Genomic DNA, 26977 nt, shown 5'->3' on the forward strand with positions numbered 1-26977 from the left:
GTTGCGAGAGACTCTGTCTGGTTCCTGTGTTTATGCCACCGGTTTGGTGCCGTACGCTCCCTTGAGACCCCGGTCCACTTGTCCAGATACAAACCCAAACACTTGATTGACACTATCACAGTGCTAAATGTAAGAATAGTCCAATTTGCTTAACAGAGAGCCAGAGTCCTTGTCTAAGTGTGCAGTTATATGAACAGGCTAGGAACTGGCTCTGCCCAACTGCCACCACTTTACATGAGTAAGAGATGCTTAGGCATCTCTCAGGTCTCTCCACACATGCTCTGTTGTCTTCTATCTCAATTTAAAACAATGCACCCCCACCAACAAACATTTGAGAAAACATATGTCAAACATCGAGCCAGAAGACTTTGTATTTATTGATCATTAATACTGACAAACATTTACAAATATTGAAACAAAATGGCAATGCCATGCAATTGCAGAAAGGGTAGCAAGGTCATGTAGCCCCTCTGGCCACCCTCTCCTCCGAGGTGTTGAAAAGGCAACGTCAGATAGCAGCGCCACACAAACCTAAAAATATCCACCCACATTGGAAAGGGAGAGGGGAAACGGGTCGGAATAATCTGCTTTTCCGGGTCTTATCTGAAGAAAGGCAGGGATGCATGCTGCTCTATCTCTGCCAGTGTGATCACTGCCACTGCTTTTCTGAGCTTTTCTGCTCCGCTGCAGACCAGAGCCAAGCTCACACGGGCAGAGATGGAGGGAAGTGTGCACACTCTTTCTTTGAAATGTATTTATTTTTTGGGTTTGCACGTGAACTGAATAACACATAGGGACAATCTGAAGTGCACATATACACGTACAAGCACTGTTCTGATCAGCCAGCTAGTGAAACACAGATTGAGTGATTGCAGTTGGGCTCCAATCAAGTCAAAAGTTAAAAAGCCATTTCAATATTCTATCCCGCCAAAGCATGAAGTCATAATAATGCTGTAATAATAAATTATACCTTACAGTGGTTATACAGTACAATGCTATAAATAACAATTACACAAAACACTTGTACGTTAGTTTCTGATTTCAGGTCGTGGTTAAAACACCAGTTAGCGAGAAATATATGAAGAAGTCCCCTTTCTGTTACGCCAGGGATAAGCAACCTGTGGCTCTTTAGTCCCTCCCTGTGGCTTTAACAAAAAAATACATGGAAATTAAACTGTTGTTTTTTTAACACTTTTAAGTGTTTCAATGTGATTTTCCAACTGTAATTTGTTAACTAAAATGTGCCTCATACGTCCTGACCTGATCCCGTTCCTCTGTATTTTACTGAACCTCGATAGCGGTGGCACCTAATCTTCTAATCTCGTCTCCCTATCGAGTCTAGCTATGGATTACCACTATCCTAGATCTGTAAAATATCATTAGAAACCTCAAATATGTTTTGCAGCACCTGACAGATTTTTTGGGGGGGGCGAAAATTGTCTCTTTTGATAGTAAAGGTTGCTGACCTTTATGTTACACAGACACGTTTGTTTTTTAAGTCCTAATATTGTTCCCAAAATATGTGTCCTTAAATGTGTGGCATTTAATATTACTATTTAACAATAGTAATTAATATTATTACAAAATTGTTTTGATGACATCCATGCCAATAAAAGCTTGTTGAACTGACACGAGAAGTGCACTTGTTTTGTGATAATCACAATTTACTAATCTGACCATATACACTATTTTCTTTAGGCATTCTTATGTATCTCTGGGAATGTATATATATTTATATATATGAAAACTGTAACTGGATATCTTCCACAGGAATGTATAAAAGAAAAGATTAATGGGGGTTTGGGTCATCCATCTCTTCTCAAAACTGGTCATCATTAAAAGCAATGCACAGCATTACTGTCACACTAACTAACACACGTGCAACCAACACGTGCATCCTCTTTTCTACAAGAATGAATTATTCTCTTTGTAATGAATCTTTTCAATAAATTAAACAATATCTGGAACTATTAGGTTTATCCTCCTCTTTGTGCACAATATTTCACCCTCAGCAGCGTCACAGTTCAGCAGAGTGAGCGGTCCAAATTCCGCTGAGCAGAAACTCTTGTGTAATGTGTGTGTGTGTGTGTAATATGACACGCAGCATTCGGGGTTGTTTAAATCATTTGCGCTGACCGTGGAAGGTACTGTATGTGGTCATGGGAGAGCCCCTCAAAAACGGGTACCTGGTCTACAGGAAGGGGAACAACCTCTTCTTAAGGATGTAGAGAACTGTGGCGAGGAAGAGGGCGAGTGCCAGGAAGATGAGCAGTTTATCAGTGAGCTCTCGGCGGTTGTATTTGGTGATGAGTTTCCTCCCGAGCTGGATGGTCCCCGTCATGGTCTTAAATTCATCGTTGGTCTCTTGGATTGTCCTGGAGGAGGTTGCTTCAAACAGAAGAGGGAACTGATTTCAACACAAAGCAGGGCGGTGTTATACACACATAATTAATAGGAATGGATAGTCCCTCTTCTAAAATCGGTGGCCACAAACCTACAGTATGTTCAGATCTTTATAGTCCCTCAAGGGGTAGTTTTACAGAAGAGGGCCAAAACAACACATACGAAAGGGCATTAGTCACAACAGTCACAGCAAACAGCATCTGATGTTAAAAGTATCAAACCACTGGTAGCCAAGATGAAGTGCAGCTGACGTTCAGTGCAAGTTAAGTGCATTTATTGCTCTTTGAACAAAGGAAAATATTCACAGAACATACACACAGTAAATCTGAATCAAACAATCAACTAAACTAAATGGAAAATCACATTTTAAGCACCTGCCCATGGTACATCAAAAAAAGATAATGAATACAGTGTTTACATCAGGTTGCGTTTCCTTCACTAACCTAGAGACGTCATGGTCTCCTCACTCTGTTGAACTTGCTGTGCCATCATCCGGCTGATGCTCATAAGATTCTCCGTAATGTCACTGGTCGTCTGAGCGAGGCCCTCTTTGGTCATCTTCCTGAGAAGAAGATAAAAGATACAAATTCCATAGAGATATAGAAACAATGTATTTCTCTAACTACAACACTGAGAGGATTTATGATGTTGTTCACATACAGCTGATGCCTGTCTGTCGCTCAATACCTCTTAACTTATGAGACAGTCTCTCTCTAACAAAAGTATAACACCGCTCACCTCTGCCTCATAGCACTATCTTCTCCATTGAGAAGTGCCTGCTTTTCCATATTGTCTATGGACAGTTTGCTGGCCAGGTTGGCTTTCCTCCAAACTGTTTGGTTACTGGGAAAACAGACACAAATAAAAACAGATATATACTTTCATAAAGTAGACATTATGCAAGTTTAAGCTGGCATTTTTCTTCTGCTTCTCCCCCGATCAGTTAATCAGGACTGTCAACACAGAAATGTGACAAAATAAACAGTTCACAGTTATAAAAGTCAGGGATGGCCGATTATTCCAATCTAGACGTTACCTCAGCATCTGTTTTCTGTGTCCGTCTACCTGAGCGACCATGGCTTGCTTGTCTGACTCTTTGTCCTGCTCCATTGCCATCTGCTCTAAATCCTGACAAAGAAACAAAAACAAATGTTTCCTGAGCGATCTAGTATTCAAAAAGCTTATAGTTTTATGTTTATATTCAGTCACAAATAATGTTTCTTACCTGAATCCGCAATCTGAGATTGTGGAAACTCTTTTTCACGTCAGCGTTCAGCTCCGTCAGCTTGCTTTGAGGGCCTGTGCACTCATTAATATCCTGATGAGACATCACAAGAAGGGTCAGATGGATATATGTATCAACATATTGCTCTCATTTGTGAGGCAAAGGCACTCTGCTGGACGGTGGCGGGTCTGACAGTCTGAGCTGCCCCCTGCTTCCTGTGATGGGCTACCAAATGTGCAACAGATAAAGAAACACCAATTGATCAATCATTCATAGTTTTTATCATCTATTAAAATGTCAGAATATAGAGACAAATCATAATTTCCTACAGTCCAAAGAGAGCCATTAAATTCCTTGTCCTCAAATACAAAAGGCATTGAAAGTTAAATTGTATAAAAAGAAAGAAAAGAGAAGTGCTATTGATGTATTATCATTAATTATTCAAATTAAATTAAAAACTCTAAAAATTATTATTCATTATTCGTCTTTAATCGGCTAATAGATTAAATTTGGCAGTTTAAATGATTTCTCTCTACCTGAATGAGCTACCTTGTTATAGCCACTTGATGATACCCGAGTCCGGCTCTAAAGCTCTTTTTACTTCCAGTTCTGGTTCCCTCATTATATCATATAATAACATTATCCCCGCAGGTGAGCACATTTCTCAGCCCATTTCGACCCTAAAAGCGATGCATGCCTCCACCTCCAGTGACAGCTCACCGGCTGCCTGCAGCAGCTGAACCGGGATCAGTTAGATGTTCCCTTCAATGACAAGTTCAAAAAGCGGCGTGTCGTAACGTGGCACTAAGTAGTCTTACCAAATAAATGTTCGCACCTGGATGAGAGCTTTGATTTCCAAGTCATACTTGAGTATTTCTTGTTCACATATACGGACGTGGACATCTGAGGACGCCATGTTGCCAACGTAGCCGGCTGAAGCTACGGAGAGCAGGAAGCCTGTTTTGAACTCTCGACTTTGGCCATAAAACCGTACTCGGAAAAAAAACATACACTGGGTATAAAATAACAAGTAATTAAGTCATTAAATAAATACACAGTGAAATATATAGTCTGACAAAAACAAAATTTTGACAAAAATGCACTGAAATTGATTAATACACTTAATTAAAAGCCTATTAATTACATATTTGGTAATGAATTCAAATTTATTATGAAATATATATGCATACATTTACTTGATGACCACAGAATAAGAAAATATATTTACAATGACATTATCTACAAGGAAAGTTAAGTCATTGCAATGGGGGCGGATCTAGAGCAATATTAATAGGTGGCTTATACATGATGATTCATAGATGATCAATTATCAATTCATAATTTATTATCATAAAGTAAAGTAACTTCATTATTTGTTTTTTCTTTATTTGTTGCACATTTGGTAGCCCATCAGGACATATTAACCCCACCTGACAGAATGATGATTGAATTATTTTACTCACAAACACATATATCAAGATTTGATTGGAAAAGCCCTCAAATTAAGTTATTTTAACATTATTGTGGCACATTAGTAAAACATCAGATGGAAATATCTTTGAAATACCATACATTTTTCCAAATACACGTCGGTTTTCATTGAGCGTAAATGTGGCAGATTATTATTGTGTAATAGATTCAATTAATTTCTGTTTTTTAACACCTTACTTTTTCAAATTAATCTAAATTAACATGTTAAATTTATCAGCATTTCACACTAAACTAGGGTGGTAGCTGCCACCCTATGCCACCCCTCTAGATCCACCTCTGGTTACAATCAAGGTCATGAGCTCATAAATTAGTTAATACAAATTAATTAGAAAAAAGTTACAGACCAATGGAGTGGATTATTAGTTTATTAATTAACAACTATCAAATGAATTACATCCATCACTAACAATACCAGACGAAGAGAAATCACATCAAACAAAACACACATCAACTATTTAAGACAAGGTCATTTATATTAACTATAGCAATAAACACAATATACATCATATATAAACCAAACAACACAACAAGGGACGGTTGCTTCAATCGGAGTAAAGCACATTCAGTGAGATCTCTCAGAGGTCCTTTGGGAATTATTTTTGTACAAGGCACCAGCGTGGGCATCACTCAATAAATCACACAGGGGTCTGAGTTTAAGGCGATTCGGGGGGGGAGATAATCTCTGCTCACTCTGAGGCAGTGAGCAACAAACATCCATTGGTATGCAGCAGTGTCAGGTCCTCTCTCCTGGTTAGAGAAATAATCACAATCAGAAATACTTTATTGATCCCCGGGGGGGACAACGTTAAAGAATAGTACTTATATACAATATCAAACACAATATATAATACAGAAATTAATGTATAGGTATATACATATAGTTCAGATAGTAGAGATATAAGATAATAAGAGCCTATATACAAAGTAAATCTAAATCTAAACATATTCCACAGTTTTGCTGACAGAAATTAAATAAGTAGTAATAAGTTTACTTAAGTAAGTAATACTGTTGGTGTCTGTCTGTCTGTCTGTCTGTCTGTCTGTCTGTCTGTCTGTCTGTCTGTCTGTCTGTCTGTCTGTCTGTCTGTCTGTCTGTCTCTCTCTCTCTCTCTCTCTCTCTCTCTCTCTCTCTCTCTCTCTCTCTCTCTCTCTCTCTCTTCTCTCTCTCTCTCTCTCTCTCTCTCTCTCTCTCTCTCTCTCTCTCTCTCTCTCACACCCCAACTGGTCGAGACAGACGACCACCCACCTAGAGCCGGAGGATCTGTCCTAGGTTTCTGCCTTTTAACAGGCAGTTTTTCCTTGCCCTTGTCGCCAAGTCCTTGCTCATGGTGGTACTGTTGGGTCTCTGTAATTAATGTTTTAAAGAGTTCGGTCTAGACCTGCTCTATTTGAAAAGTGTCCTGAGATAACTTCTGTTATGAATTGGCGCTATACAAATAAAATTGAATTGAATTGAATTGATTGTGGTGTTGCATAAGTTATAGATAATTACAAAGAATGAGACAATAATCAAGTGGATTTAACAGTAAAACACAGTTTTAAAGAAAATCAGGCCAAGCAATGAAATACATATAAGTAACACATCTGTAAGCTGCATAAAAGTAGGTTAAAAAGTAGGTTCAATACTTACTTGCATGCTCAGGAGTCCCGGAAGGGTAAATTAAGGCCAGTGATAGTTCAGGTACCAGATGGTATCAGAGGACAGTGTGGGCCCAAACAGTGGGTTCAGCTGGGCCAGGATTGCTATCAACCAGCTGATGGACAGAAAGGATATTAAGTTCACGTGTGTCAATATAAAACTACTCAAGTTTAATAATGTGGGTAATTTCTGTAACAAAGGGTCATTCTGAGTTTTAGGACACATTTATCTTGACAAAGCTTCAGGAAGTTTAAGGATTATTCTACACAGCATCAAACTGAGGGCGTTTGGATAATAAGTTCACTTGGCTGCAACACTACTTTGTCTCTATTGCACTCTGCCATGTAATATGACTCAATATGCACACTTAAACCTAATTGCTAATATGAATAATTGATCATACCACAGAAATAAGACATAAACATCAGAGTACTAACTCCAATGGAAAGCTTTTTATTATTACAGTAATGCACGTAAATATGGAACAAATCGATCAATCTCCTCAGTTTCAGCTTCACAAATAAATGTCTACTTGTGGAAAAGAGGTATTACATTTGTTTCACTATATATAATATACATTATTCAGGCTGTAATTTAAGGTTTTTGTCAAAAGGGACGCACTGATAATGATACTGTGCTAATGAATTTGCTCTTGTATTCATAAAAATACTCGATACCACTTTATGGCAGTGTGATGTAATCTCTTGTTAGTTGAGCAGGTAGGCAAAGTACAAGCAATAACAGCAGTTTGGAGATATTTTAAACAACCTTTCTTACAATTTGTTACTGTCAGAACATCTGATGAAAAATAAAACATGTTTATAAAGTCAGTGTTATAACTGTAATGGTATTATTGAGGACTCATAACGGTACTTGGTATCAGCAAGTAACCAAATCTAAATACTTGTATTCGGTCTGAAAAAAGTGGTATTTGTGCATCCCTAATTGTCATTATTAATGAATTTGACATCTCCAGATGTCTCGTTTTGTCCGACTAAGAGTTCAAAACCCAAATATGTTCAGTTTTCTACGACGTAAGACAAAGAAAAGCATCAAATCATCACATTTGATAAGTCTGAGGGACTTTTTGCTTGACTAAATGACTTAAGTAATTCATAATCTACCAAAGTAAATGCCTAATCACTTTCTGCCAATGGATTAATCAACTAATGATTTCCATTCATATTATAGACCTGATCCTTACTGACCCTTCATTAAGTGCACATATGTATAAAGTTTAAAAGCACAGCATCTCTGTACATTTCCAGGATGATAATACTTACAACAGGTAGCAGCAAACTGCAGTTAACACCAGCATTGTGATTATAACTCTGTGGGAACAGGACAAATATTTACATATATATATATATATATATATATATATATATATATATTTAAAAGCAGTAACATTAAATGGCTGCAGACATGGATTTAAAACACTTCCTAGGCCATTCAGTAACAAGATCTCGTGATGCGACTGACAACAAATAAGGGAAGTTGCGTTAGGCACATTTTCCAGAGTTTGGGTATATATATATATATTTTACACGTGAGTTTGGTTTGTTAATAAAAGGAAACAGACAATATATATATTTACTGTAGTGAAATGTCAACAAGCTCAGTATTAAACAGTGAATACGGAAGGTTAGCTTCAGATAGCTAACCCTAACTTTTATAACTAGCGAGAAACGTTAGCTTATAAAAAGGTTTAAATGTAGGAAATACTTCAAATAATGCTGAGAAACTTATCTAAAAACACCACTAAGCTATACACTGTACATCTAACTGTATCAAATGAATACAACATACAATAAAAAATAAAGAATAAAACTTAGCTAGCACTTCCTAGCCAGCTGAAAGCTAAAGTGAAGCTAACAAAAACTTACCCTCTGTTTGGTCCTTTGGGGATAAACCAGGGAACTACTCCTCCAACAATACCCCAAAACAGGGTCATCACAGACATGGAGATCACGAAACTTAGTTCCGCCATGGTGGTGTTTGGTTTAAAACCCAAAGAAATGAACAGAAGTAGAAACTTTTGACTCGAGAAACTGCAGTAAACTTGTCCACAGAGAGAGAGAGAGAGAGAGAGAGAGAGAGAGAGAGAGAGAGAGTATCACATGACCACTAACCAGAGAGGGAGGAACTGAAGTGCTTTAACATTAATGTGTAAAAACATACATCATGGTTGAAGTATGGGTGCAACTATAACCAGTGTGGCCTTTTATGTCTGTATTTCTTCACATATTATTGCAGCTGAAAAGGTGAAATTGGTGTGTTATCTTGTAAAAATATCGACATTTATGAGCATTTTTTTTTGGATAAATAACACAAGCTGGTCAGTCACATGGTTGATTTTTGACAGATTTGGCTCTTTGGTGAGTTATGTTGCTTAGAGACACTTTCATTTAAGCTTTTAATTTCGTATTTTATGTCAAGACTTCCTTGTGTTTGAACTGTGGTGAAAAAGTGACACCTATTGCTCATTTGGTAAAACTACAAAATGTTGCACCTTTACTATGATTTCATTTGATTGATATTGAGCTTTCTTTTCCCTTTAAAATGCACAGTGTTTAAATTAAAACAAACTAACTGGGTGATGTTCATTTTTGTGTCCATCTCTAAAAAATTACAAGCAATTCAATCTCTCAACTTCATAAACTTCCATTAGTGTTTCATTCAGGCAATGTTCAGTTTCCTTGTACAACACGTACTGACAGACTTCTGTCATTTATATGCAAATATTACATGCTCCTGGGTGTCTGGGCCTTTCTGTCATCTTATGAGCTCTGTGTTTGTCCTTTTATACGATTAAAAAAAAAGGACAGGAATCAAAGCAACTAGTATTTAAACTGTTGCATGCAAACATCAAACAGAACACAAATTATCAGTATCCAAAATTAGTTTCTCCAGAAGGCAAACGTCTGCCGAAACAAATTCATAAATCATCAGTTTCCTACATTTTGGCTGCTGCAATATACACTTCGAGGCACTGGATTAAAATTGAGTGCACTCTACAGTGTTAGGTGTTTGTCGGGTCTGTACAGATGACCCAGTTTTCTTCTACACCTGATGTACAACAATCTTTGTTAGACTAAAATACAACATTTCTTAAAACCTACAAATACATTTAACAACGTGCGCTCCACCTCCACATCTTAAAAACATGAGACAGACAAAGTATAGTCCATTTATACAGTTTATTGATAGCAAAAGATCATTTTCACTCCTGCATCTTCTCAATGGTCTCCTCCTTGTATTTGCCCTTCTCCTTTCCATCGGCGCGAGACTTGGCCTTGCGCTCCAGGATCTTCTTGCGGTCCTTGTCCAGCTTTAGCCTGGTGATGACCACCTGTAAAAGAAAGAAAGTCATTCAATGATTCACTGGCAGCAGTACCAATCATGCAAATAAAGACAAAGAACCACATTTCTAATGATTAGACAAGTTATCAGCAGCCTTGACATTCTGCAATAGTTTTAATAGATGCTGGATGTATAAGTAAATGAAGAACTGTAGAGCTGCTACAAACACAAAATGCAGAATCCATCAGAAATATCTAACAGGCATCCCAACCTTCAGACAGTGGGAGGAGTTACAACGTCTAAAAGGATTATCTGTTGGCTTTTGAGTCAGTTATTTGTTATGAAATACTACAGAGTTCTGTATGTTTAGATCAGCATTACTACATTTATCGCTGCCAACTGTCTAAAAACACCAATAAACGCCACCCTTTTTCTCTATAGATATTAAAATGCCACAACCAGAAAAGTGCTGGTGGTTAGTAATGGCACCGTTGCATTTAGGTGTGCCAATTCCAGATCAGTGCTGTGCATGTTTTGCCTGAATGATATGACTTACTGGAACAGTTAAAGGGAATAAAAACCCTCATTATTACCATTAGATCAACCTGTGCCTTTTTCCTCACAGTAAGTCTGTTAAAACTGACTTCTAGCTGAGCCAAAGGCTTCACTAGAAGCATCAGAACTGCAGTTTGTTTTGGCCCGTTTACGTTTACCTGTGAGCAGGTCACATATGTGCCACTGTCTCTTGCATACTACTTGAAATGTAATCTGCCAGTTGCACTTAACTGAACACAGCTGGTGCTCGGTGGAAAAGAGGGAAAAACTGGAAGGCCGATTTGGTCCTCTAAGATTGTCACTTTGCAATAGTTCATCCAACAGATGTTTCTCACAATGGACATTTTGACTTGTCATAAAAAAGGAGACACACAGGTGTTACCAATAACAATGTAGGATCTGGTCTGTTAAAGAGTCCCAGTAAGTCATGACAGTGAGCCTTAAAGTAATTCTTTAATTTAAAAACTGTTTTGTATTATCTGTGCATTTAAGTGACCTTTTCATGGGTTTGAGGCGGTTATAAAATTATGTAGTACACTAACATCTCTACCTCATTTACATATATAGATGAGCAAAAACTTTAGAAACACCTTATAATTATAATGAAATGCACACAACAGTATTTCTTACAAGGATGTTCTAGTGCAACACAATGTACAGGTCTCTACCTTTCTGGTTACTACGTAAAAACCCATCTTTAACAGATTCATGAGCAGTTCACGTTTCCTTACTTTCATACAACTTTTCAGAGACACTAAAACTTTAGTGTTTCACATTTCTTCCTGTCTATATGTTCAAATGTCATCTTGTTAACTTGATACTGTATTTTCAAACAGGTCTCACTTCAGTTCAACATTAATTGCAGATCCAAAAAGACTTTAGCAAAATAAACCTGCTTTTTTATTGTATCTTTTAAATCAAACAAAGTTTTACACTGCCTTAATTTGTGTCACATTTCTGTTAGATCCAAGTAGCGCCTCCTTATTTCTTATTGCCTTTAAAATCTTAAGTGCACATTTACTGAAACAATTACCAGTTAAGCCTGCTAACAATACAGGGTGGTGAACAAGAGGACTCAAAACTGGATTATTTGATGGTCTTAATAGAGGCAAATAAAGAAATAACCAAGAACAGACTTACAAATGTAAGAGCTGTACACCATGTTACTGTTTGAGACAACTTAAAAAGCCGCAAAGACACTCGAGCTGCACAATTAACTGAAATCATAATGTGGCCAAACACAAAGCATCAGAAAAACTTCAATATAATCAGGGATCCCACTCTGAGAAATAATTTTCCAGGATCTTTTCAGCTCATATAATGTACCAACAGTCTGAGTTTACACATTTTAACCTGTTTTATTTCTCATTATTTAGTGCTGTAGGTGGTCAGCATGTACTGGACACTTCCTGACCTCGCTCTGTTTCCAATTATTTGAATACAAACATAGGTCTACATGGTCGATGTGAGTGAGGGGCTAGAATAAAGTTAAAAATGTCCAGGACAGCATAGATTATTTCCAGGATATTTAGTCTTTTTTTATTAAATCAATTTCAAGGTCTTTCTCAATGACTGGAAAGCAAGTCTCTAAATATCCAGGTTTTCCAGGACGCATTGGGAACCCTGATAATGCCCTGCAATGCATTAAAACCACTAACTAAAGCTCAAAGATGATACTTTGAATGTATCGTTGAACACAACACATCCACTGCAGAGTGCTTGCAAGCCATACAATCTTATGAACTATGATGAGGACAATTTCTCTGATACTTGAGGAGCAAACTAGAATAAAGCAGGTATAGTTCTCTGCAGGGAAATGTTGTTTATCACCTAAAATTGTACGTTACATGTTATTTGTTTGACAGCTTTATTTTCAGGTGTCAAAAAATCACAAAAAACACAAGTGTGAGTCTTGACAGGTACACATAAAGCTTCTTAACATAGGTGTGCATCCACCAGCCTCCCCAGTGTAACCTACAGTGTTAAACATCACTTTCACCTCGACACTTCCTTGTTTTCCTGACAGGAAAACCAATTTGTGGATCTACACAACCGGGTCTCACCTTGCTGGGGTGGATACCGACATGGACTGTGGTTCCGTTGGCCTTCTCTCTCTGCACACGCTCGATGTAGATGACGTACTTTTTCCTGTAGACCTGGACCACTTTGCCAATCTGCTGGCCTTTGTAGTGTCCACGGACAACCTGTCAGTAAACAGAACAAACAAGTCAACAAAATGCAGCTTAAAAAAATCAATCAATCAAACTCACGACAAACTTCCAGCAATCCAAAATTACGATACCTGGACTTCGTCATCTTTGCGGATGGGCATGGACCTCACGTTGTACTTCTGGCGGAGCTCCTTGGAGAGGGGGGAAGACATGATCTTCCTCCTGATGTGTGAGGGGGCATTGAAGTGCCTCTTGCGGTTCTTGCGGCGGGAGGATGTTACAAATGGATTCAGCTTCATGATGCTATTCGCACACAAAGACAAACCGGTTATTAAGCAGTTGCCATGAATAAATACATATTATTATTAGATAGATTAAAGCCACAGGATGCTTCACAAACTCAACTCTCAAGTGCTTACAACCTGAATGCTACCAGTCCAGGAAAGAAAAGCAAGATAGCAACTTAATGCTAGTGTCTTAAGGTTCAGTATCAACTCAAGTTTAAGTGTTTAACATTTCAATGTCTGCACACAACCTCCCCTGAAGTGTCACATCGTGCGATTAACACTACAATCACTTATAAAACCCACTTTTACAGCGTTACAACAGCAGCGAGCAGGCAGGTCTTCAAAGCTATATGCTAAGCTAACAGCAAAAAAAACGAGGCTACGGAGTTAGCATCATATAACAAACAGACCGGAGCGAGTTTAGTGAGTTAATCCTTTAAAAACGAGCTACAGACAAAGCAGAAAACACACGAACTGTATATTTAACGCAGAACACTACTCGCTAGCACCGAGAATCAGCCACACTCGGTATCCGTAGCCGACATGCGGATAGCGACGGATACAGCGAGAGAGGAGAGAGAGAGAGAGACCCGACACTGAGAGGCTTTTATTTTATAATCTATCATCAAACTCGGATCAATATTGGCCATCTTTTAATTGTGACATGGTTCACGAGGTGTTTACACTGTTGTAGGGAGACACAGTGACACTAAACGGAGGATGGATGGTGATAACTTTAGTGAAATTAGCTGCCGGGAGTCCTTACCCTGCCGTCTGCTCCTCTATGGCCGGCGGAAAAGAGACTCTCCAACTACTTCCGCTGGCATTAGTTCACACTCAAGTCTCGCGAGATCTCCGCGAGAAGAGGCAACAAACCCACAAATAAACAGAAATCACATTAAACATAAAATATTAAACATAAAACATTAAACATTAAACATTAAACATAAAACATTAAACATTAAATATTAAATATTAAACATAAAACATTAGCTGTTACATTTGATCCTGTAAGCGTTTATTTGATTTTGACTACTTTTTATTATGTTCCTGTATTATTGCGACACATTTAAGTTCACAAACGTTAATTTAATAATAATAATAATAATAATAATTGTATGTGTATAGCACTTTACAACGTGCTTGACAAAATGAATTAAATAAAAACAAACAACAAAGATAAAAATGTAAGTTATCGTTAAAGAGAAAATAAAACAACACGGTAACAACATCAATAATTTAAGCGTCTTCCTTCCACTTTTATTGCTGGTTTTAGTTTTGTTTGGTTTCTGTCCATATGAAACATTGCCACATGATGGCGCCAAACCCTATTAATCAATAACCTGCTCAGCAGTTGGAAACAAGTTTTGTCTATGATTCATCAAGTTTTGGTCTATGTGCATCACAGACTGTGCTCTTATAGTTCCCCCACCACTTAAGATAAACAACAAACACTTGTAATAGGATAAAACACAAACATTTGCAAAACAAAAGTGAGACTATAAAATAGCTAAATTCTTGGTAGGCCTAATAATTTCAATACCAAGTAATCAGATTAAATAGTGGAACAAAATAATAATTTCTATAAGGAGCTTTTTTTTTTTTTTTACTCCTGACAGTCAAACACAAGGGGAGGGGAGTGTGTGTGTGTGTGTGTGTGTGTGTGTGTGTGTGTGTGTGTGTGTGGTGGGGGGTGTTTACACCGCCAGACCACACATACGTTGACCTCCCATCTGAGGACAGAGGCGATCCCCTGTCCGGCTCTCACTGGAAACAACTACATACGCGGGTGTTGAACTACCGACACGGAAGCGGAGGCGCACTGACACCGTGCGCTGTTTGCTCCCCCCGAGCGGCGCGCAGTTTCACCGGAGCCTGCTTGCCTGCCTGCCTGCGCTGTCTGCCTGCGAAAAGTGATGCTGTCATAGCCCCCTGCGCCGCGGACAGAGAGCCTCTTTCCCCTCCCGCACCCCCCTGGTTCCTCTCTGGCTGGCTGTCGCGGCGGCAGTGCGGATGTGGAGCCCGCAACGCAACGCTTTTCACCCGTCGGCAAGCATCGGAGAAGAAGATGAAATGTTTTTCCCGTTACCTCCCGTACCTTTTCCGCCCTCCCAGCACCATCCTCTCCTCCACTTGCCACACCGAAGGTAGGGTGGGACGCCGAGGGGGCTGTCAAGGGGCTGTGAGTTGCTTACTTTGAGCGTGTGACATGAATGTTTAGGCTGCTGCTGCCCCCCTCCCCCGACACACACGCAGCATACATGTGTGCAGAAGTTAGATTGTCCAGTTGTGGGGCTATTAAGCCACTGCAGATTTGTCACAGTGCACGAAGTTGTCATTCTCATATCTAGAGATGGGGTAGATGTAAAGATCCACTGATGCAAATGACTGAGAAGGATATATTTATGTGTGTGATTGTGTGTCTGTAAAGAGTATAGCACTCCTTGTTCCACTCATTTTTGCTTTCCTTAAAGCTAGAGCTGCCAGTATACAGGCCTACAGCATGCCCAGAGAGACTCTCAGTTTGTGTGAGTTGCATGACTAGTATCTTAAATTGCCCCTTTAATACTGGGTCTCTCATTCATTTCTCCCTGTCACATTTTGCTTGGATAACCCTTAGGCAGTGAGGGCTTTCTGAGACAATATCACTTAATCCACGTGCAAGTCACTCAGTTCATATCTCCAAGGTGTCGTTTCCTCAAAATACCAAAACATTCACCGTGTAATGAACCCCATATATTCAGAGTTGTTGTCCTGGAGTTGTGTTGGAGTTAAAATCTTGAATTGAGTGACTTGACCTCAGCCACTATAGCAATAGACGTTGTCCATAAGAGCTGGGCGATTCATCCTGCTGATTGTGTTGTCAGACGGGGCAGCCCGAGAGGGGTCTGAGTGTTTGTATAACCAGCCATTTACTAGGTCATAATGTGGAGACTGAGCCACTGCATTATTTAGCTTTGCATAGTTGCCCTCCTTCCTGTGTGTGCTCTGCCCTCTGGCACAGGAAGGAAGCTAGTGTGGTACAGTGTACAGTACAGTATCTTGGTGGTCATAGTCAGGGTCCTCCACAGCTTGTAAAGCTGACCTATATAGTGTATATTCAGCAAGTATAGGAGGAAGACCTGAGGGGTATTTACGCATGTTCACTCACTCACTTGTGTTACTTTCCCTTTTACAAAGTTTTACTCTTTAGCCTCTGTTTCACTATCCTTCTGTGCCATTTTACATTGATTAGTCTCTTTGAAATATGATTAAATTGCCCTCAATTTGTACGACAATTTTAGTCTACAGGGTTTAAGAGTACATTTTATTTATTGACAACATCTTGAATGCAGTATACAAAAGATGAGCTTAAGAGAAAGATGGAAGTACAACAAAAACACATACAGTTGAGAAAACAACAGAAGAGAAAATATATTCTAAAAGACACAATTGAAAAGTATATTATTTTTTTGTCATAAGTCTTCAATCTTATTTTGTTAGAAAATTGTATCATGAATTGAATCAAACTGTGAGTAGAGTGCTGCTTCCCCTTTACAGTTAATGAGTGAATTCTGTGTATGTAGACCATGTAAAGGACATTTTGGGGTTCTTTATGTGGCCTAAAGAGCAGGAGACATTGGATTTCTGAAATTAATGTCAAACTAATCAGGGATTTACATATTTTGTCTTTTTAAATTGTAAAACATAAACATTATAATGTCATTTGTAAAGTAAAAGTGTAAAACATTAAAGAAACTAGTCTTTGTCTGAGAGTATGTTGTGACAGATCGCCATGATAACAGGGTGTAAAGTATTATTTCCATGAAGATTTAGCAAACTCGATCCACTGAGGAGAAAAACGAGGTGTGGTTGGAAGTTCTGGAAAACCTGAGTAAGAGGAGATTGAGTTAAGTCAAAGCACTGTTTCCGAGACCAAGAACTTTTATGCTCCATCATTATCTTGTTAATTACTCTGATTTATAGTTTTTCCATTTAACAGCTTTGTGATGTGATGTCCAACAAACACGATCTTTCACTTCCACTCCCTTCGACTCTCAATCCCTCTGCCTGAGATAAGGGAGTGGTATAGTAGAGGAAGTGATAGATCAGTAAACGTGGAGCTGCAGTGCTCAGCCACAGTAATGTGATACATGATCCTGTGTTGCTCTCTGTGTGGAGAAATGTGAAACAGTTGTACGCAGAAAAGCGAGTGAGAGCATCTCGTGTGCTTTGAGGCCAGCGGGGTGTGATGACACAGCAGATGACCTTGGGAATACGATGTGTAAAAAAAAGGTTGCCTTACCTACACGCTATACTGCATATATATATATATATATGTGTATGTATGTGTTGAGAAGAGTGACAAACGGTTTTCTGTGCACAAATCAGTGCATGCATGTGCGTTTGTGTTGCATTGTCCTCAGCGTTTGTTTATGTTTGTGTTTGCACTTCCTGCTGTGACCTTGTTACCGTGGTTTGCGTTTCCATTAGACCTGCTGGTCTTGAGGAAGGCTGGTCGGTGCACCGCTGTAGTCCCTCTCGCCCTCCCTCGCCTCTCCCTCCCCTCTCTTCAACATCTCCCAGCATTCATGTCCGCTCCAGCTGAGCAGAGTTCGCCCCAGGGAAGATGAGTGTGCAGTTACCATGTTAGTGGAAAATACATTATATAAGCCCTGAACTGGACCGTACTGTGTGTGTGTGTGTGTGTGTGTTTGTTCTTTTTGTTTATCTGGGCCATTGTGGAGAACAGTGTGCCAGCATCACTCGGATTCACCTGGGTCCAGTCTCTAAAGGGAAACACAGCCAGCTTTTGACTACCTGTGTCTTTTTTAAATGTGTCTGCGTTTGGGCCACTGTGTAAGTTTGCACAATTGTGGCTTTTATGTATTTTTTTTGTTCTTTTGTCCCTTGGTGTTCTCTTTTGCCCATTTCACATCAGTCTGTCAGTTCTGTTGTGATGGATTAAGTCTTAAAGGTTTCTGATGGCTGTGTGTTTGTATGTGTGCCTCCCTGCTGCTGTCTTGTGTTTGAGTCAGGGAAAAAATGTGCGTCCCCAACTGACACCTCACCATATTTCTAGCTGCCATCAATCAACACAGCCGGTCCTGCCTCGGCTTCCTCCTCTTCCTCCCTCTAGTTGCCGTAGTGTCTGAGGGCGACTCTGTGATACATTATTTGTTTGAGTCTGACAGAAAAATAGAGTAATGAATATTTAAGATTATATCTGTGACAAGACTTTGTGATTAATGGCTATAGTTGACATTTGTCATGTCTTTTGTTGTGTGTGTGTGTGTGTCTGTGTGTGTGTGTGTGTGTATGTATGTATGTGTATCTGTGCATTTTTGCTCGGCTGTTTTATTTAAAAGAAGAGCAGTGAGCTTGTCATGGCAGTGCCTGAGGGGGACTTCTGTCGGCATTTTGACAAAGCTTGACACTGAGTTGGAGTTTGGAGCGCAGCGTATGCTGGTGTGTGTGTGTGTGTGTGTGTGTGTGTGTGTGTGTGCTGTTATCATACAGCCTGTTGTTGTGTTGTTGTTATCCTGACAGACACCCACTTCACAGCTCAGAACACACTCCTCGTAGTTGTCCCGTCCTTGCATGCCGCCGGGGACGAACACCATACATACACACACGAGGCATCTACACACTTGTACACGTGACTCTTCTGTTTCAGTTTGGTCAGCTTTTCTGTTCAGAGGGTAGAAATATGGGAGAACAGGGGACAAAATGGTGCTAAAAAGGATAGCTGAGAGAAAGAGAAAGATTTGGTAGTTCTTGAAAACTGCTTGTCAGTCCAACCTGGTCCAGTCCCGTCTGTTCATGAGCAGCTATTACTCTATACTTTATCACTCTGACAAGCAACTTAACATGGTGAGAAAGGAGAATGTCCTCAAAGGGGTAGGACACTCTTGTGATTGTATTGCACTCCCATAAAGTGGGACTTACAAGAGAGGGATCGATAAATCAAAGCAGCAGAGATATTCTGACTTGTAGTCTCTGGTATGGGTCAAGCCTCAAAAACACACTGCATTTCCCACAATGCACCTCAATGCTGGCTTTTGTTAGACCCTGCCTGTCCTGAAGTCTGTAACACTGGCTTTCTGTTACTCCTCAAGTAAAGTGAACTTGCTGTGTAAGATTGGTAGAGTGGAAAACACATGCACAGGCTCCTGTGACAGCAAACATCTGCTCTGCTGAAGTGCCCTAGAGCAAGACGCTTTCATGCCTACTTGCTTCATGTTTTCTTCTGCAGCAGATTTTGCGGTGTAGTTGAAAGAAAGGAGAATTTCCCTTCATTGAAAACATTTCAAAGACAAAATAAGAGGATTGTTTCTGTTTTTGGAGAGGACTGATTGAAGCAGCATTACTTTGACATTTATTTATGAGTGACATTCCTTGTCTAAAATCTATTTCTGTTTGCAGGGATGGAGCCAAAGAAAGCATGTTGATTGTTCTGCATATTTGTAGCTTTCACATAAATCAGGTTCTCAAACTGTGGGGCGAATAAAGGTTATGTCAGAACCACTGACATAAACTAAACCACATTGTTTTTGTAATGCAGTAAGGTTGAAAGCTGCACAAATCAAGTCAAGTCTAAAGCAACGCTAGTCAATAATTTTCTATTTGCATCAGATCAAATAACTATATGTATGGAAGGTGCTGCTGGTAGTGATAAACCCACAAATAATAATCACATGACTTTACCCTGAGCTCTATGGAGCATTTTAGTGCCTTTCAGTTCGTTGTTTTGTTTTTGTTTTTGTTTAAAGCTATTCCATGCACTCTGGTTGTGTAAAACTGTGTGTAAACTATTTTCTTTTGCCATATCAACTTTATGGAATTATCATATATCAGCTTTTTGAGATGGTTGAAGTGGTCAAAACATCAATGACTGCAGGTTTAGACAAGTATATTGTTTTTGTTTTTTGTTTTTTTTTAACTAAGTAGTGCACTAATCACATAAACTGAATTAGTATCGGTGCCAATATTGACTTACTAAACCGGTCATTTGTCAGCCAGATGTGACCTGTCACGTCCACATTATGTAGTGTTTTCTACAAATAGAGCAATCTTATAGACCTTACACAGCAATCTTAAAATGTTCAACTTCATGATCCTGAAAACCATGTTGGCGTATGAAATAATGAACCTGTGGGGGCATCATAATAGTCGCTGCAGCAGGGACTCCCTCTGTTGGTAAGGGTGTCTGTGTGGTGGGACTTGTGGTGAAGCTCCTCATAGGCATGTGAGAAGCAGTGGCTGGCTAGGGACTACATGTGAATTGCATCAGACATTTGCAGTACATGGTCTGCAATATACTACAGTGTGTACCCTCCTGAGGCTGACAGGGGGAGTTAACAGTGACATGTAGTGCAATGGGAATTGTCCAAACTGGAGCAATGGGAGAGAAATGCAAACAAAATGTCATGTTTAGTTATTATAGATGGTTGTGTTAGGCTAGAAATGGTTATGTTTAGACATTAGGTTAGAGGTGATTCATGTTCATACTGAAATGAAATGAAGGGAGACAAAAGGCTGCCTAGAAGGAAGTCAACATGAAAGCTGGTGGTTTGCTTTGGAAAATGTTGAGCAGCAATATAATGCATAGGTGTCGTGTAGTTAAGAGGGATAAATCCTTTGAATTCCACTAGGTGGATCTCAGGAGCCTGTGGGAACTGTACACAGTGAGATGAAAAAACCATAACATACCCATTTCTTTCTCACACAGCACTCACCCACAGTCTCACTTTACCATAAACACTTCCTGCTAGGTCTCCACTGTGAGTCGACATGAAAACAAGGAAAGAAGCGAGCAATTAAAGTATCACTGAAACTCCCTTCACTCCTACTGTCCAGCCTCACAGGAGGTAGCGTATCATTACAGCAAACATAGTGACGCAAATCTCATTCTCTCCTTTCTTTAACACCGTTTCACAATATGTAGAACAAGTGTAAAATGTTCAACTCTGGCCTGTAACTAGACCCTGAGTCCCAGTGTTCAAACACCTTGTGTTGTACAGCCTCGACTATGCCCCTGTTGGGAGCTATAGAGCCAGACAAAGAGGCTCCTTATTGAGCCGGACTGCTGGGCCTTTGCTCTGGCTGGCAGACTGCAGAGACAGAGGCTGCTATTGGGATTGAGGTATATATAGAACATCAGGATGGGCTTCCTCCGCCACCCATCTGTCTCTGTGGTTTTATAAATGGTTCTGATGGGTTGAGTGAGACAGGTCTGCACTGCTGCAATAAAATCCATTAATTAAATCCTGATGTATGGTAAAGTTTGTGCATTTTATGTTATTAGTCTATAATGTAGCAATGAAATATGCTGTGATTGACAGAATATAATTTCAGTGTAATATATTCTTAGATGTTTTAGTTTAGAGGCAACAATGGTTCAATGACTCTTTGTGTAATTAAAAATTGCTCCTATTTTAATCTTTTTAAGCTTTTCATACGAAACCTAAACGATTAAAATTAGACTAACCCAAAGATATAACAAGTGCTCAGCATACCCAGGTTACACCCATGGATCACAGCCTTTTTAAGTTGTGTAAATTTAGAAGAATAGACTAGCTTGAATGAAACTTTAATGAGGTTGTGCAGCAGCGGAGAAGAGGATATACAGTTGATAAAAAGAACAAATGGTGCTGGAGATAATAAAACCAAGTGTGACAGTAACTTTACACATTTTATCTAATCCAACAGGAAGCTTTAGGCAGATGCACTGCATGTTTGTGTACTGCAGCTATATTTAGATTATCATGAATACTAGAAAAAAATATATATACAGAAGGGACCAATATAACATAACTAACAACCATGAGTACTTGTACTCCAGACCGTACTTCTGCAGTTGCCATGGGGTATATGGAAAGATTGTGGAGTAGCTCAACTATTTTGGGAAAAAAAATTAAGTTCCAGCCACAGCGGGCTGTTGTTTTCAATGAAAAGGCTTAAAAAAAACAACTAATCTTCATGCCCATCAGCAAATTGCAGCTATATTTAGTGACTACATGGTGAACATAGTGAAGCATCTGGCAGCTAAAGAACAAACTGCTTCCTTCAGGAGTCAGTGAAGACCAAAAAAGAGCTGAAATGAGAGTGAATATTATTGCCAAATGTGTGCTAATGTTGCTCTGTATCTGATGGGTGTATAAATAAGAAACTGTTTACCATTTAAGTCAATTAAATCATTTGTTTTGCAGCTCTTTTTTTGTGAAGAAACATCTGTTATTTCAGCTTGAAATAACATGCAATTTAAAATAAATTCAAATGAACACATTTGAATGATGATGGGTGGTGTCGTTTCAGGGGTACTTGAGTTTATCCAACAGGACTGTGTGGATACATCAGGAAAAACAGGTTGAGAACCATTTGTCCATATTACAAGGAAAGTAAAAAAAGTCCCATGACAGTTTTTGATAGTGAAAATGAATGAGTAACACTTCCCTCTGTAAGTAAGAATTGTGGTTGTACTGGGCAGGTCCCAGATGTAAAAATTGTAATAATTAAATTAATTGTGAATTGTGAAAATGTTCTTAATACACAGCAAACCAGTTCTCTCTCTGTCTCTGTCTGCCTCTTCTTGTTATATGTTTGTGTGTCGCTTCTACATGCAGCACATTTATACTGATTCACACAGTGAGACACACCTTATTTATAGCTATTATTGTTATACAGGATAGGAAGCTGGTGGAGTTCCCCTGAACCTTATTAGTCATCAACTAGATGGACTCGACATTTGTCCATATTACAAGGAAAGTAAAAAAAAGTCCCACAACAGTTTTTGGTTGTGAAAATGAATGAGTAACACTTCCCTCTGTAAGTAAGAATTGTGGTTGTACTGGGCAGGTCCCCGATGTAAAAATTGTAATAATTAAATTAATTGTGAATTGTGAAAATGTACTTAATACTATGCAGGATGTTCCTGATCAGGTGCACTTATGCTCAGTTGACCTTCCTTGCATGAATAAAGGTTAATACGAAAATAAGATTAGAGATAGAAAGGCACTAGGGCTTGAGACCCCAGATGTTGGTTCCTTTTCTGATCTCTCAGAGCTCCTGTGGCCTGGCAGACATTAGTGTTCCCTGGAGAGAGGGGGTCAGTGTCTAGGTTTCCCAGGAGCCCTTAGACAGATGAGCAAGGACCAACAGTGTCCTGACTAAAGTTCTGGAGGAGGAACAGAGAAGGGATCCTTAATTCCATTTCCTCTGCTTGTGTTACGCCCACCATGACTCTGCAGGATGAGCAAAGGGCAAGGCACACAATAGCAGTAATTACATACACCCAACCTAGCTTCTCTAGGAAGTCAAGAGTTGCAGCAGGAAGTGAGAGATAACAATCATGTCCTTTCAGGGCAGTGGAGAAGCAGATTTACACGGCCGGAGTTGCCACTGGGGGTTTATCTCCGTAGAAACCCTACCACACCCACTGGCAATGGCTGCCATCCAATAAGATCTCGTTTTAGGTGCCCTTTTTATAGCTTCTCAGTATAGTTTTATATAATATATAATATAATATCCCACTGATGAAAATAGCTGTCCATTGTTGCAGAGTCATCACCGTCCTGTATAAAATAACCTGAGAAATGTGGTCGATATGAAGAAGAGATCAAACCAAAACATAGTCTGGAGCAAAGCTGGCTATAGATAGAAAGCTGTTTGTTTTGTTTTCTGTCTGTCAGCACCACGGACAGAGTATAGTGGTGTGTGTGAGACCGGAGAGAGGCATCAATCCTCAAGCCCTACTGTAGTGAAGGCTTTTACTGTTCTGTCTGAATGGTGTTCTACACATAAGACATGGCACTGGATTAAGAATGTAGCCTAATGCTACTGTATGAGGCTGCAGACAGCAGCAGTACATGAAGTACCAGTTTGTCTCTCCTCTCCTTTCTGACTCTTTTTCCCTTACTACCCCACAGCCCCCACCCCACCCCCAAGTACAAAACACACAACCCTCTGAATGGATGGATGGCACATGATGTCACATGATGAGTCATAAATCAGCAAACCAATTCTCTCTCTGTCTCTGTCTGCCTCTTCTTTTTATATGTTTGTGTGTCTCTAGTTTTTAGACAATTTGTGATAAACAGTTTCTACATGCAGTACATTTATACTGATTCGCACTGTGAGACACACCTTATTTATAGCTATTATTGTTATGCAGGATAGGAAGCTGGTGGAGTTCCCCTGAACCTTATTAGTCATCAACTAAGTCCATTTAAGCCAGTGTAATACTCTATGAACTACTTGTAAGATTTGGAAAGTAGAGCCTACCCAAAAAAAGTTTATAGTTTCATATTAGTTGTCCCACGGGTGTATCACCAAACATTACACAAAATACAGCTTCTATGTCTGCCTGTTACCTTGTGAACCTCACCATAAAATTACTGCTAGCTTGTCCTATCGACTATTTTCTTGAAATAGATGTTTCTAACTAGCTCTAGCTTGAACTGAAAATATAGGTCACATATCGACATATATCACATTCAGTCGTATGGCAATTTTTCCATAAAATGATCCTGTAGTCTCTGCTTTACAGCTATTCCAACCCCATTAAGTTGTATCACTGGTTAGTCATTAGATATCTGCTTAACTTGCAAAATTCATGGCACCATATATTTTCCAGCAAATTAAGCCTCAACAGCTACAGTATTGGATGGTTTGTTACACAGAACCATTAGGGGAGGCCTCCTTGTAAACTGTTTGGAAAAGGGCAGGCACTTGGCAGCTGATTGGATGAACCATCTGACTGTGATTGATCTTCAAGCATTCAGATCAACAATAACGTAGTCAAACTCTTACCAAAGCCAGTCTGGAGAAGAGCACAAACATATTTTCCAGCGAGAGAAACCTTCAGTGCCGCAGTGCCACATCAAGAATGTTTAATATTTTCATAGTATTGAAGGTGTTCACCTAATCGTTACGCATTCAGGCCCATGCTTCAGAGCTTAATTTGACTAAATTTGTACACAATTCACAGGTTTGAATTTTACAAGCTGTGAGGATAAAGGCATATGTGTGGCTATTAATCACTAGAGAGTATAACAACACAATGTAAAAGTAGACTACTAAGATACCACTCATAGTATTTCACAATGACAACTAAAGGAGTGCAATGTTGGCTGTTTAGTTCATAGATCATCACTGTTTGAATCTGTGCTCCCTTCCTTAGAGATAAGTGTGAAATGTTTTACATGAATTAGAATTTCTTCGGCTAGTCAAATAAATTGTTAGGGCAAAGAACCCCGTTGACCAGCTTTGGTTTCACTGGAACATAACCAGAATTGAAATCCCACCACACTGTTATCATACTCTGGATTCACCTCTCCCTCTTCTCCAGTGGGATTACACAGACGTGACTGAATGAGACTCTGTGGGATCTGCACTGGTTATCTCATTTGCTTGACATATTCACAGGCAGGCTCGAGAGACAGAGACTCCCGGACTCACTTCAGTCAGAGGCCAGGGAAAAAGCAAAAAAAAAAAAAAAAAGTGCAGATTTATGTCACTTTCCATAACAAATGAAAGCTAGAAAGTTAGAAATAGAAATATCTGAAATATTGACTATCACTATCCATTCTCCATCAAACATTCACAACATCCAACAAAAGATTAATCAAAATAATTGTGAATTTAGAAAGCCAGATCATGTGCAGCTAATTATGATTGGATACTGGAGGCTGACAAACCAGGCGACCTGGCATTACCCTTTAAATAAATGACCATACACTCTCTACCAGTAACAGTCCCACTTTAACTTATGAGTCGATAAGTGAAGGTTTGTTCCCGGGTCTGTTATATAAAATGAGCCGTGTTCAGTTTGTTCTCAACCTTGGCTCTCAGTGATTAGCTCACATTGATCTGACCAAATGGCTCTGTGACCCACCTAGCACAAAATGTGTTTGGAGGCCTGGTGTGTGACAAAGTGTCAAAGCCTAAATTGGGTTTCCCACCAGCAGCCAATTTAAACCTTGGAAATGACTTACAGTAAATGTTTTTGAGGGCCGCAACCCGACCAGATCAATCTATCCTGCAAGGCATTACGTTTTTTTTTCTTTTGTGTAATGACCTACACATTGCCTCATGCCTTGCCTGCTCAAAGTGACATTGTGCTGGTTTTGTAGTAGACACTTTGGCAAAACTGTGCCTGGAAATAAAGTAGCTCAGGAGAGCAGTAGCATTACGGTGATTTAGACGGCTGCAGACAGTGGGGTGTATTTCATTGAGCCCATCTGGCCTGTTTGAAAGTGTTGCTGAGTCTAAGAGAGGCGGTCAGGTGGTAGAACAGAGAGGGTGATGGATGGGGTGATGGATGCAGGGGGAAGGGGAGAAGATGAGAGTGCAGATTTGGGGGGGAAAAGGAGCCCTTTTCCGGCAGAGTTGAATCTCAGGCTTGGCTGCGGCACACTGCTCTGCCTGTTTTCATACCAAGCACTCGGCTCTGGCTCCTAACCAGCTTCAAAGCAACCAGTGGCTCTGGACCCCGCAACCCACCCACCCGCTCACTCTCTTTCTCTTTCTATCTCTGACGTTTTGGCTCACCCGTGTCTTCCACCTCTTAATCTTTCTGACTCTCATTCACTACCTCCTTCCTTCGGCTCTCTCTTTCCGAGTTTTCTTACCTTCACTCTCTCTTTCTCCACCCCCGTTGGGCCTTTTCTCTCTCCTTCCGGTAGTACAGAGGGGTGTGGGATAGGGCCAGGGCCTCCAGGTTTCCATAGTGATACTTTGTGTCCTGATGTCATTAGTATTGACGGTGTGCAGCTAGGCCAAGCTGTCCTGGCACAGGGGCTGTTTACTGTTTACCCCAAACTTAAACCATTCAATGAAAGATGTGTGTGTGTGTGTGTGTGTGTGTGTGTGTGTGTGTGTGTGTGTGTGTGTGTGTGTGTGTGTGTGTGTGTGTGTGTGTGTC

The 26977-nt window shown here is 39.7% G+C and overlaps 4 protein-coding genes across 4 annotated transcripts in view; 1 reads left to right on the forward strand and 3 right to left on the reverse strand.

The window, feature by feature from the left end:
* Positions 1 to 346: 346 nt before the first annotated feature.
* Positions 347 to 4761, reverse strand: LOC127374172 (vesicle transport protein SEC20-like). Its single transcript, XM_051419226.1, has 6 exons — positions 4464 to 4761; positions 3629 to 3721; positions 3440 to 3531; positions 3142 to 3246; positions 2847 to 2965; positions 347 to 2388 (listed from the first exon to the last, which is right to left on the reverse strand). The coding sequence occupies exons 1-6, from the start codon at positions 4635 to 4637 to the stop codon at positions 2192 to 2194; spliced, it is 780 nt and encodes a 259-aa protein (XP_051275186.1). The 5' UTR covers positions 4638 to 4761; the 3' UTR covers positions 347 to 2191.
* Positions 4762 to 5466: 705 nt separating this feature from the next.
* atp6v0e1 (ATPase H+ transporting V0 subunit e1) lies at positions 5467 to 8850 on the reverse strand. The gene is made up of 4 exons (XM_051419232.1): positions 8645 to 8850; positions 8042 to 8089; positions 6750 to 6873; positions 5467 to 5866 (listed from the first exon to the last, which is right to left on the reverse strand). The coding sequence occupies exons 1-3, from the start codon at positions 8746 to 8748 to the stop codon at positions 6780 to 6782; spliced, it is 246 nt and encodes an 81-aa protein (XP_051275192.1). The 5' UTR covers positions 8749 to 8850; the 3' UTR covers positions 5467 to 5866; positions 6750 to 6779.
* A 1094-nt stretch (positions 8851 to 9944) lies between these two features.
* On the reverse strand, positions 9945 to 13927 carry rpl26 (ribosomal protein L26). Its single transcript, XM_051419229.1, has 4 exons — positions 13841 to 13927; positions 12919 to 13090; positions 12680 to 12820; positions 9945 to 10110 (listed from the first exon to the last, which is right to left on the reverse strand). The coding sequence occupies exons 2-4, from the start codon at positions 13084 to 13086 to the stop codon at positions 9982 to 9984; spliced, it is 438 nt and encodes a 145-aa protein (XP_051275189.1). The 5' UTR covers positions 13087 to 13090; positions 13841 to 13927; the 3' UTR covers positions 9945 to 9981.
* An 870-nt stretch (positions 13928 to 14797) lies between these two features.
* ppp2r2ba (protein phosphatase 2, regulatory subunit B, beta a) overlaps positions 14798 to 26977 on the forward strand; it is a 42060-nt gene continuing 29880 nt past the window's right edge. Inside the window, exon 1 of the mRNA XM_051419206.1 lies at positions 14798 to 15221. Within this exon, the coding sequence (XP_051275166.1) occupies positions 15143 to 15221 (79 nt within the window). The 5' untranslated portion in view covers positions 14798 to 15142. The remainder of the gene's footprint in view (positions 15222 to 26977) is intronic.

This window comes from Dicentrarchus labrax, unplaced genomic scaffold, assembly GCF_905237075.1.
Source record: "Dicentrarchus labrax unplaced genomic scaffold, dlabrax2021, whole genome shotgun sequence".
Lineage (NCBI taxonomy): Eukaryota > Metazoa > Chordata > Actinopteri > Moronidae > Dicentrarchus > Dicentrarchus labrax.